The sequence below is a fragment of the Syngnathoides biaculeatus genome, chromosome 23 (genome assembly GCF_019802595.1).
Source record: "Syngnathoides biaculeatus isolate LvHL_M chromosome 23, ASM1980259v1, whole genome shotgun sequence".
Classification (NCBI taxonomy): Eukaryota; Metazoa; Chordata; class Actinopteri; order Syngnathiformes; family Syngnathidae; genus Syngnathoides; species Syngnathoides biaculeatus.
In genome coordinates this window covers 2,844,557-2,856,701 of record NC_084662.1, presented here as the reverse complement: position 1 = coordinate 2,856,701, position 12,145 = coordinate 2,844,557, and the positions used below count along the sequence as shown (strand labels likewise).

General features: G+C 46.0%; 1 protein-coding gene and 1 non-coding gene across 7 annotated transcripts in view; both read left to right on the top strand.

Moving 5' to 3' along the window:
* Window positions 1-633: 633 nt before the first annotated feature.
* Window positions 634-12,145, top strand: part of LOC133496941 (uncharacterized) — a 33,399-nt gene continuing 21,887 nt past the window's right edge. For 3 of the 6 annotated variants that reach the window (XR_009793899.1, XM_061813061.1, XM_061813065.1), the window contains exons 1-3: window positions 634-1,270; window positions 8,261-9,913; window positions 10,556-10,634. Coding sequence is in view for 5 of the 6 variants with exons in the window: in XM_061813061.1 (XP_061669045.1) it covers window positions 9,258-9,913; window positions 10,556-10,634 (735 nt within the window). In the remaining variant the exon portion in view is untranslated. Of the gene's footprint in view, window positions 1,271-7,017; window positions 7,276-8,260; window positions 9,914-10,555; window positions 10,635-12,145 lie in introns of those variants that run through there. The other 3 variants (XM_061813066.1, XM_061813064.1, XM_061813062.1) reach the window with 3 other exon arrangements.
* Window positions 9,121-9,193, top strand: trnat-ggu (transfer RNA threonine (anticodon GGU)). Its single transcript has one exon. It is a non-coding gene; the product is annotated as a tRNA-Thr (tRNA).

Sequence of the window (12,145 nt, the reverse complement as noted above, 5' to 3'; positions counted from 1 at the left end):
AGTGTGCGTGTGTGTGTACTTCAGCATTCTAAGGATAAGTATGGTTGTATGGTTAACTGCTATAGCCAACTTTAGTTTTTGTTTTTTCCCCAAAAAGAATTAACCTTATAAACTTAAAGTGCAAAAATCCCATTCATAATCTCAGTCACACGGTATGTATTTAAGACTTTCCCAAATTCAGGGACAATACTCAAAACGGAGAGCAGTTATTTTATTGGTTTTCTGATTGTCAAAATGAATAGTGACTGTAAAACACAGGTTCAAAGCAAATGGCCTTACTTTACTAAATTACTGTTGAGTATATCAATAATGTACAGGGTCAATTAAATTATTAGCCTGTTGACATATTCCTCAGAAACCATCCATCCATTTTCTACCGCTTTTCCGGGTCGGGTCGCGGGAGAAGTAGCTTCAGCAGGGATACCCAGACTACACCTCACCAGGGAGGCGTATGGGAGGCATACGGATAAGATGCCCTAGCTACTTCATCTGGCGCCTCAACGGGAAGGAGCAGCAGCTCGACACTGAGCCCCTCCCAGATGGCCGAGCTTCTCACCCTATCTCTAAAGGCTCCGTCACACCATGACGTTCTGCTCAACGTCCTCTGAACATTTCAATCGTTCTATTTTTCAGCGTTCTCAAACGCGGATGACACATGTGGCGTGTGTCTAACGCATAACTTAATGTGTGTCTAACGCACGAAAGGCATGTAACAGCGACCAAATAAGATCCCCCTAAAAACCATTAGCGTGTGCAAACAGGTCATTGGGGCGCGACAAGGGATTTGTCAACGTAAGACGAGTGTGTTGAGTGTGTGACTAATGGGTGAATAACGACAGAAAAGCATTTTGCTGGATAACGACAGAAAAGCATTTTGCTGGAGTGTAATTTTTACAGTGGAACCGGCACTAAAACGTTGGAAAGTTCATAGTCAGTTGTTGTGCTGAGTTAGAACAGTGACCATCATTCCGCCAAGAAGAAAAAAAGTTAGGGCGAGGACTTCAGCAACTAGCGCTGCTAGTAAGAAAGCTACGCCTCTTTCATCACAAGCAATGTATTTGGAGGAAAAACAACAGCAGGACGAAGAGCACGTCGACAAAATCACGCACCATGTGACACCCCCTTGGGACCGTAAACACCTTGCAAACCCCAGTGAGGACAGTCCGATAAAGAGACAAAAGAAGCAGAGAAAGGATTGCAGGATCCTGTTGAGGATAGTCTGGTGGAGTTTTTCTGCGAAAACGAACTGCTGCTTTCTGGATCTTCCATAGTAGGTGCTCTCTACTGTAGCTTAATATTAAATGGACTTTGCTTTTACAAAGCATCGGTTTATATACCCATATGCATGGAAGTTGAGGCTCAATGGACACCAAACGACGTTCGTTTCACTTTGGTTACACGCTGTGTGCGATAGGGGATTGTTCAGTGGGCGTTGACAGGTTGCCAGTGGGTCGTTCACTGCAAAGCAAATGATTAAGTAACAACCAAGTAAAGCTAGAGTTACGACTGACTAACGATAGACAAATGCGTGCAACGCTCGGCGAACCTTAGTAAAACGTTCCACGGATGTTCTTGAATGTTCTGCAGCGTTTAAAAGTAAACATTGATGAACGCTGGTCTCGGTGAGAACTTTTGTGCATGTTCAAAACTTTTTTTCCGGACCGGCGTTCTCCATTGATTCCCAGTGATCATTGACGTTCACTGCCGTGGAAACAACGCTATTCTGGAGCTATCCTGGCGACCATGGGCGACTATCAATGATTCCTCAAACGGTATAGGACGCTGGCCAGAACAGGAAACTTATTTTTGCCGTTTTTTTCTGGGATCTTGTTCTTTCAGTCATGACCCACAGCTTGTGCCCCTCACTTGTGCCCATCGGTGAGGGTAGGAACGTAGATCGACTGGTAAATTAAGAGCTTTGCCTTTCGACTGAGCCCCCTCTTCACCACAATGGATCAATAAAAAGTCTGTATCACTGCAGACGCTGCACTGATCTGCCTATTGATTTCACACTCCATTCTTTCCTCACTCGTGAACAAGACCCCAAGATACTTAAACTCCTCCAGTTGGGGCAGGATCTCGTCCCCAACCCAGAGAGAGCACGCCACCTTTTTCTGACTTAGGACCATGGTCTCTGATTTGGAGGTGCTGATTCTCAACCCAGTCGCTTCACACTCGGCTGCGAACCGCTCCAGTGAGTGCTGGAGATCATGGCTTGATGAAGCCAACAGAACAACATCATCTGCAAAGAGCAGAGATGTGATGCTAAGGCCACCAAACTGAATACCCTCTACGCCTCGGCTACACCTGGAGATTCCTTCCATAAAAGTTATGAACAAAATCGGTGACAAAGGGCAGCCTTAGCAGAGTCCAACTCTCACGGGAAACAAGTTCGACTTAGCCGGCAATGCGCACCAAACTCTGACAGCGGTTGTACAGGGACCGAACAGCCTGTATATGGATATTTGGTACCCCATTCTCCCAAAGAAACCCCCACAAGACTCCCAGAGGGACACGGTCGAACGCCTTCTCAAAGTCCACAAAACACATTTCGACTGGTTGTCAGAACTCCCATGCACCCTCGAGAATCCTGCCGAGGGTATAGAGGTGGTCCACTGTTCCACAGCCATGACAAAAACCACATTGCTCCTCCTGAATCTGAGATACGACTTCCCGACGGACCCTCCTCTCCAGCACCACTGAAGTGACCTTACCAGGGAGACTGAGGAGTGTGATCACCCTATAGTTGGAACACACCCACCGGTCCCCCTTCTTAAAAGGGGGCACCACCACCCCAGTCTGCCAATCTAGAGGCATTTTCCCCGATGTCCACGCGATCTTGCAGAGGCGTGTCAACCAGGACAACCCCACAACATCCAGAGCCTTTAGGAACTCTGAGCGAAGCTCATCCACCCCCGGGACGCTGCCACCAAGGAGCTTTTTTACCACCTTGGTGACCTCAACTCCAGAGATAGAAGATTCCGCCACAGAGAACCCAGACTCAGCTTACTCATGGGAAGTCGTATTGGTGGAATTGAGGAGCTCTTCTAAGTAATTTAAGCTAACTTGTTAAGGTTAGCAGTGCCCCATCTCCATGATACACAGTGTTGACGTTGCACTGTTTCCCCCTCCTGAGATGCCGGACGATGGACCAGAATTTCCTCAAAGCTGTCTTGAAGTTGTTCTCCATGGCCTCACTGAACTCCTCCCACGCCCGGGTATTTGCCTCAGTGACCACCAAAGCTGCATTCCACTTGGCCAGCCGCTACCTATCAGCTACCCTGGGAGTCCCGCAGGCTAAAAATGCCTGAGACGACTCCTTCTTCAGTTTGACAGCATCCCTCACTGTTGGTGTCCACCAACGTGTTCCAGGGTTGCCGCCACGACGGGCACAGACCACCTTACGGCCACAGCTCCGGTCTGCCACCTCAGCAATGGAGGCGTGGAACATCATCCACTCGGAGTAACTGTCCCCCGCCCCCTCTGAACGTGAGCAAAGTTCTTTCGGAGGTGGGAGTTGAAATTCCTTCTGGCAGGGGAATTTGGCAGCCATTCCCATCAGACCCTCACAATACCTTTTGGGCCTGCTAGAGTCCAACCCCTCTCAAGAGGAGTGGTACCAGAGCCCGAGTGGTGCGTAGAGGCAAGTCCCACTATAGCTAGTCGGAACTTCGAGACCTCACGCACCAACTCGGGCTCCTTCCCTCCCAAAGAGGTGACATTCCATTGTCCGTAGAGCTAGTTTCTGTAGCTGGGGATCGGATGGCCACCACCCAGGTCACATCGCACCCGACCCCTATGGCCCCTCTCACAGGTGTTGAGCCCATGGGAAGGGGGATTTTCAGGCTGTGGCCAGTCGAGCCCCATGGATGCAGGCCCGGCCACCAGGCGCTCGCCGTCGAGGCCCACCACCAGGCCTGGTTCCAGAGGGGGGCCCCGGTGACCCGTGTCCGAGCAAGGGAAAGCAAGATCCAACATTTTCACTCATCATTGGGGTTTTAGAGTCATACTTTATCTGGCCCCTCACCTAGGACCTTTTTGCTATGGGTGACCCTACCAGGGGCATGAAGCCCCAGACAACTTAGCTCCTAGGATCACCAAGACACACAAACCCCTCCACCACGATAAGGTGACGGCACGAGGAGGGTTTTTTTTTTCGGAGCAATTTAAAATACTTAATACACCGTCTAACTTTCATTGATCTCTCACATTCACTATTTTGAACACAAATTAGGAATTTTAAACTGAATTAACTGTTTTTATAGCCAAAATTTTCATTTGATGATGGCAGGGGTGTGTAAGGGAGTCTTGGCGCTGATGCTGTGGGTCTGGATGTGGAAGCTCTTTTCGTTAGTGGTTGTCCATCCTTGTGGGTTTGATTAGGGATGGAATCTCAAGACCTTAAATAGATACAAATACGTAGCTAAAAATAGAAAACAAAAATTTCAAACTCAGAAATGATCATTTCCAATTTCAACTGATATTAGTAGAACATGATATGAAACAGTATTTTTCATCAATAAAAATTATTGATCTGACAAACTTCATCTGAAGAAAAGTTAAAGGGGAAATCTAGTGGTGTGCATTAACAATTTATCCAATAGGTCAAGTAATATATACTCTATCTTCACAATGTGATGTTAAATCCAATCTCATGTAATAGCATTTTGAGAAGATTTTTATCGACAATTACAAATTTCAGGGGCGCTGCCATTTTCGCGAGTCACATGACCTATGTGCGCATACGTGACGTGTTATGTGCCGTTCCAAACGCTCAATTACATGGGACACCATTTATGCCCAGCGCTGATTTCTCAGATTCATCCTGATGAAGAAAAAGCAGTATCGATTGATTGGAAAGATGGAGGAATACTTCCATACAGAGCGGTGGAGGCGTGAGCTCTCTTCCTGCCGGGCCGGGAGCTCACTTGGCCAGGGAGCGAGCTCACAGGTCTGCCACTTCGCAGGGAGAGCTCGTCAGACTCCGGCATCATTCCACCTAAAGAACTATCCGAATATACAACATTATTTATAGCCATGCGGTGGCCCTTCGTCGTGGGGGAGCGAGCTCAGCTCCCGGCTCCACCGCTGGGAGGCATTATTTACAGCCATAGGTTCAAATCTGTAAGGAAGTATTCCTCCGTCTTCCCGATCAACTGAGCGGCCGAGCCGCTCCCAGCTGTGGCGCTCATGGCTGTGTATGGAAATATTCCTCCGCCTACCAGATCAACCGAGCGGCCCAGCCACTCTCGGCTATGCCACTCACGACTGTGTATGGACGTATTCCTCCATCTTCCCGATCAAACAAGCGGCGGAGCCGCTCACGGCTGTGCTGCTCACAGCTGTTGTATGGAAGTATTCCTCCGTCTTCCCAATCAACCAATACTACTATTTCTTCATCAAATGAGGATAAATCTGAGAAATCAGCGCTGGGCATAAATGGTGTCCCATGTAATTGAGCCTTTGTTGCAAAAATGGCAGCGTCCCTGAAAATTTGTAATTGTCAATAAAAATCTTCTCAAAACTCGATTAAATGAGAGAGGATTTAACATCACAAAATAATAGAGGACATATTACCTGACCTATTGGATACATTGTTAATGCAAACCAGTGGATTTCCCCTTTAAATGCACTGGCCTTTCAAGGAATAAACACAAACGGTCTATACCCCCAATGTTTTGAAAATGCTGAAAGTTTAGTTCAACATAATCGGCTTTAGTGGCAACAAACTAGACAATACTAGACGTTGGCCGTCGACAGACGACATTGTTTGGAGACTTATGAGAAACACAGGAGTGTTTACAGACAAGTTGTGGGTGATCGCCTGTACTGACTTCTCCAGGTCGCAACCCACATAAAACCAAAGGTAAGCAGAAGCCAGTTACTGTCAAATTCTGCATATTGAACTGCCTAAATTTGAGAAGTCATTGGTATAAAATTGTTCATGCCTCTTATGAATTATTGAATATGAGATGTTAAAGAAGAGAGAATAAGAGATAAAGAGGTGAGAATAAGAGAAGTTGTATATCCTGTCGTAGCTGACGTATATTGTAGATGTTTAATTACACTGTGAGGTTTACCTGTTACACCTAAGGGGGGATAGGATCCCTTAAAAGCACAGGGTTAGCCGTCGGTTTGAGCCTGGGACATTGCAAGGTGGCGTACGAAAAAAACGAAGCGTACAGAAGTTCTAATTTGTTGCGCGATAGTAATTCGCTTGGGTTTAGTCGAAGAAGAGTGACCACTAAATTAAAATAATCATGGGTGGTGAATTTGATCGGAATGTGCTAAATATAATCCGACTAAAGATTAAATGATGGCTTATGTTGACAAAAAGAAACAAGATAAAGAAAGGAAGTGCACATTAAAATAATGGCAAAAGCACAACTTGGGTAAAATTCGCGATTGGGACAAAGAAAGGGTTAGGGTTGCAACGTTGAAGAAAAATGCTAATGGTAATGAATGAAGGTAAAGTAAGTAAAGAAAAACTGCATGGGAGACTGGAGACAAGCACTGTCTGGGTCATGCACTAGTTTGAACAACGAGAAATTGAGAAAGCTGCAGGCACACTTAACGTACCCATTGGAACCATATTGAGAACACACTTCGAACGTCTGGCCGCAGCTGTCAGAGAGAGGTTCCCCACTCCTGTTACAGCCACTTGTGCACTTGACTAAATGCACTAATCTCTGGACTTAATCAACTGGATGTCACCCTTGACAGTCTGGTTCGGAGGAGGCTATGTTCAGGACTGTGATCCTGGCAGGTCTCTCTGAACCAGTACAGACCACTCTTAAAGCTGAACCTGAGCTCCTGTCTGGAGATGAGCCTAGATTTAGACGATGCTGAGTGCATCACCTCAAAATTTATTGAAGCCAACAACAGGGTAAGGATAGTGGAATTACTCAAGTCCAAAAACAACTTCTTAAATTACAAGTAGAAGGCAGATAAGAAGGAAAAGTCCAAAACCACACTAGACATATTTTTTTGGCAGGCACAACCACGGAGACAGCCAGGTGGGTTCTGGGATGAAATCTGGGGTGGATACGCAGGAAGGCATAGAGGGGGCCGGGGCAGAATGCAACAATATCAATGTGATCAAGGATTTTTGGTTGTGGTTCTCCCGATCACTGGATTAAAGACTGTCCTACAGCTCCTCCACCTCAAGGTCCAATGCGAGGGCATGATGGCTGGTCCAACAACCGAGGGGTCCAAGGCAGAGGCAGAAATGACAGCGTTGGCGGCCCACCTTGGCAGCAGGATGGACAGCAGCAGGTTAGACAGTACAACTAGGGGTTCCCGGGAAGCCAGGGGTCCGGCGATGCAGGTGCCACAACACTGTGCAATTGATGGGCTTCTTAGGGACTCAACCAGCCCCGTAATTGACTCAACCCCTACCAACAAGCTTAGCTGGACAGACCTTCCACCATTCGTTTGTACATTCACCACAAATACCAGTGAACCTGTTAGGACGTGACCTATTGATTAAGGCACGTGCCTCCATGTTATGTGGCTCTAAAGGACTTGTTGTTTCTTTCCCAAATGGACAGAGAATGCTCGCAGCTGACACCGTCTGCCACTCTGGACAATGGCTGATGACACCTGAAAGTGAACCAACTCCAACTGTGGACATTTATTGGGCCCGACTTGAACCAGAAACACCACTCAAACTTGGTCTCATACATCCATTTCTGTTGTGGAACCCCCGGTTAAACACTCTTAGGGCTTACCTGCTTCCACTAGATCCATACCATTGCACACTATATTACAACCGCAATCATGATTTAGTATACATGGAAAACTTTGCATGTATACAAGGTGATGCTTGGGACATTACATCCACACATACATACGCATCAAGAGAGGGTGGAGCGGCATCCTACTCTCTTACATCGGATCAAATGACATGGTTCAAAATGCAGGAAGAGTCAGTACCCCACATTTCACTCTCTCTGTCTCCTGGACACGAGGCCCGACAGCTGGGACCTATGGTGAAACGACTGACTCAAATGACTGACTGGGAGGACACACCACTCCCTAACGTACAGATTTCCAAATCTGAAGATGCATACCACATCATTAATCCTGACGCACCCCCGACGACTAATATGACCATATTAGAGAACACAAACGTGACTACTCTGACCATGACAACGCCGAGTCAATGTTAAACGAACTGCCAAAATCAGTTTGGTCCTCTGGACCCTTTGATGTTGGACATTGTACTAAGACACCCACATTAAAATCATTGTTTTTCCAGGATCTCATGTTTACAGACCTCAATATCCTTGGCCCGCGGCTGCGAACCAGGGGATGGAGGACACTCTCACTGGCCTGTGCAATTCTGGAGTCCTGGAAACATCCACCTCTTCATGGTGTACACCACTCAGGCCAGTTCTAAAAGCAGATGGTAACACTTATCGTATGGCAAATGACTTGAGAGCCATTATTGATGTAACGACCACACCATTGTTACCTGTACCAGACCCCCACAGAATGTTGTCTACCATCACACCTGATTTGAAATACTTCACAGCAATTGATTTGGCAAATGCATTCTTCTGCGTCCCACTCGCACCCGAGTGTAGACACTTGTTTGCATTCAGATATCAGGGACACGATTTGCAGTACACCAGGTTGGAACAAGGCTTAAAAAATTCACCTCGACTTTTTAGTCAATTTTTGAAATCATTGCAGCAGGATCGAGAACTCTCAGACAAATATAAACTCCTGATGTATGTTGATGATCTCCTATGGCAGCTCCAACAGCAGAGTCGTGTTTGTCTCTAACTAAACTTGTTTTGCTTTGTTTGCATGAGCTGGGATTCAAAGCCTCCAGAAAGAACCTTCAGTGTTGCCACAAATCGGTGACTTTCTTGGGCAGAGTGGTGTCGTCTGAATGATCCACTATGTCCTTGGAGCATCATTCTTTTATTGTACAGAACAAACATTCTGACATGGTGAAGGAGATTCTTGCTTTTCTTGGTTTGTAGAACTACAGCAGACACTATCGTCCGTGCTTTGCAGATCGCACCGCTCCCCTCAGACACATGGTGAAAAAACCACGGTTACAGAAACCTTGCTGCCATATTCAAGTGGTCAGTGGAGTTTGACTACGGAGGCCCCGTAGCTCAGTGGTTAGAGCACTGGTTTGGTAAACCAGAGGTTGTGGGTTCGTATCCCACTGGGGCCTCCACTCCCTGAGAAGGGTTGCGTCAGGAAGGGCATCCGGCGTAAAAATTGTGCCAAACATATATATGCGTTCATCTGAGATGACACGCTGTGGCGACCCCGAAAGGGACAAGCCGAAAGAAACACACACAGTGGAGTTTGACTATATCTATACCACTCTTGTACATGATCTTGTATCAGCAGCATTTCTGGCTGCCCTGAATTACATCATCCTATTTCACTTAGATGTTACTGTCACACCTACCATTGTGAATGCTACTTTATATCAGATGAGGGATGGAGAACGTCATGTCTCGATGTATTTTAGCATTATACTTGATCCACTTGAGACCAAGAGCCCTGAATGCACTAGGTTTGGAGCTGGAGTTGCTAAAGTTATCCAAAAAAACACACACATGGTAATGTCATATCCCCTTGTGGTCCTCACTGACCACTTAGTGACAGCCTATGTTGCCTCATCAGCATTCAGACTATCTTCTCCTGGGCAAACACGCCTGTTGAAAATTCTCACGGCACCAAACATCACATATGTCCACACCGGCATTAACATAACTGATGAATTGCATGTAGACCCACACTGCTGTGAAATTGGTGTGACTGATTCTCTTCGTCCACATGCTGATCTCTCTGTCCAACCTCTGACTAATGCCAGGGTCCTGTTCACTGATGGTTGCTGTAACCGTAAGCAAGATGGCTGTCGTACTGGAGCAGCAGCCCTGAGGTGAATTTTTAATTGTTTCGTCTTCCGTACTAACATCTGCTCCCTCAGCCCAGGGAGCGGAAGTACTTTCACTCTGTCTCGCACTGGAACTGGCGGACAGAAAATCAGTCACTGTCTTTTCTGACTCATTTTACGCTGTCTCGGCTGCTGTGTTGGACCTGTCTGCATGGAAACAGAATGACTTTAAAACAGCCAAAGGTACTCCTATTGCAGATTTGACACTGATCCAACAATGAGACAAAGCCCTGGCCAAACCGTCGGCGGTTATCGACTTGGCTGCCAAGCAGGCTGCGGGCTGTGTCCCACAGATGCTTGTTCAAGTATCTGACAAATCCTCTCCTGACCTCTCCTGTAAAGGTTCTGTTGAATGTATGAATTGCACGTTGAAGGAAAAACTGGCTAAAATATGTACCTCTTCCAGCATGAAGTGGGTTCAGGCTCTCCCCTTGCTCTTATGTCTCGCAAACAAACTGTGTCTCGCGCTACTGGTTACTCTCCTTACAAATTTCTTACAGGTCGTCTGATGCCTGGCCCTTCCTCCTCACTCCAACCACTGGAGGAGGGCGTTGTGTCTCACAAGTTTTCTCATAAACTGTTTTGGACACAATTGCATTGCATTTTGATTCAAATTTCTCTTTACAGATCCAGGACACTTTTTCATCACCACCCCCTGCACTTGATCTTCCTGAGCGGTCATCTATCTACCTTAAATGACTCTCTCGTAAGTAGTCAGAATCCTGTTGTTCTGGCCCACACAAGGTTATTGCTCGTTCCTCCAAAGCCGGCTGCTTGGAGGGAAAAGGAACTAAGTGGTTTCATTATTCTATGCTTCGCCCTGCTACAGACTCTTAATTGCACTTTTATTTTATTGTTTATTGTTGTTTTATTGTTAACCTTCATTCCTACATTGCTTTTCGGACCAAGAGAGGGAGAGCAGGAATGGTATTCTTATTATTGGCATTATTGTTGTTCTTGGTATTTTGATTTGGGAAAGCGCTCAAAAATACCCAATACCCGCACCCACATCAGTACCAGCCATTAGCACAACCCACCCAGAAAATATTTATCACAGAGCTAAACGGCGTGTTAGGGGGAATCGGGGGGAGTCTAACTTCTTATTATCCGTTGCCGACACTAGCCAAAATCGCAATGGAACAATTGGAAAATCCCTGTGATAATCCAAGAAAGTCACACTCCAACTTCTCTGCACTGACTAAATACTCAGAAGAAACAGTAACAATCGGATCAGCACCAACCAGAGCTCCCATAAGATCATTGCTGATCAACAAAAAACCACCCGGAACTAGAAGAGAGTCAAGGAAACCAACTTTGATGGTGTCAGAAATCAGATCTGAAGTCAAATTCACAAAATCTAAAGAAGCAAGAGAAATTTCACTTATACCCTGAAGAATAACATCTGCGTTAGCTGAAGACTCTGCAGAAAAAGGCAAAATATCCTTCAAAATTAGAAATTGAAGTGCTCCAGTGTTCCTCAGAATAGTAATGGGTCGTGAAACCGAACCAGTGTGAATGAAAGGCAAATACTCGTTCGGAACTTCAGAATCTGAAAATTTATTGTCATAAATAAAACTCTCCTCAGAACCACCTGGACAGAAAGGCTTAGATGCGATAGATTCAAGACTGGTTTTTGTACTTGAGCTTTTGGCAAACAAAAATCAAGTGACCAGGCTTCTTACTATACTGTAAGTGTTGACTGGGCCAGTGTCACAAGAGTCACTAGAAGACTTGGGTTGAACTGAGAATGTGACTGCTTGTCAGAAGAATTGGAACCTGCCTTATCACCACTTGAAACTATGATAAGTAGTCTTACCTGACGAAAAGTCTTTTTGGCAAGAAAATGAGGAATTGCTGGAAGACCGAAAAGAACTCTTGTGAGTCAAACAATAATCATCTGACAACACCGCTGCATCATGTAAGGAATTAACCTTCTGTTCATCCAAATAAGTCTTGAGATCAGAATGAAGATACTGTTTAAAATCCTCCATCAAAACTAACAGCCTCAAACCCTCAAAATCTGTAACCTCTTTTGAACGACACCAGCTATCAAACAAAGTTTCTTTTTCCCTAGGAAACTCTACAAAATTTACATTGTCCCTTTTTTTGGCCAAGCCACTGGCCTGGGCAGTGCCTCCCCTGGCAGTGGCTTGGCCATGCCCCTGACTGCGATGAAGTAATGAAAGAAAGTCCAAAAGAAGAAGGCAGAAGGCAGGG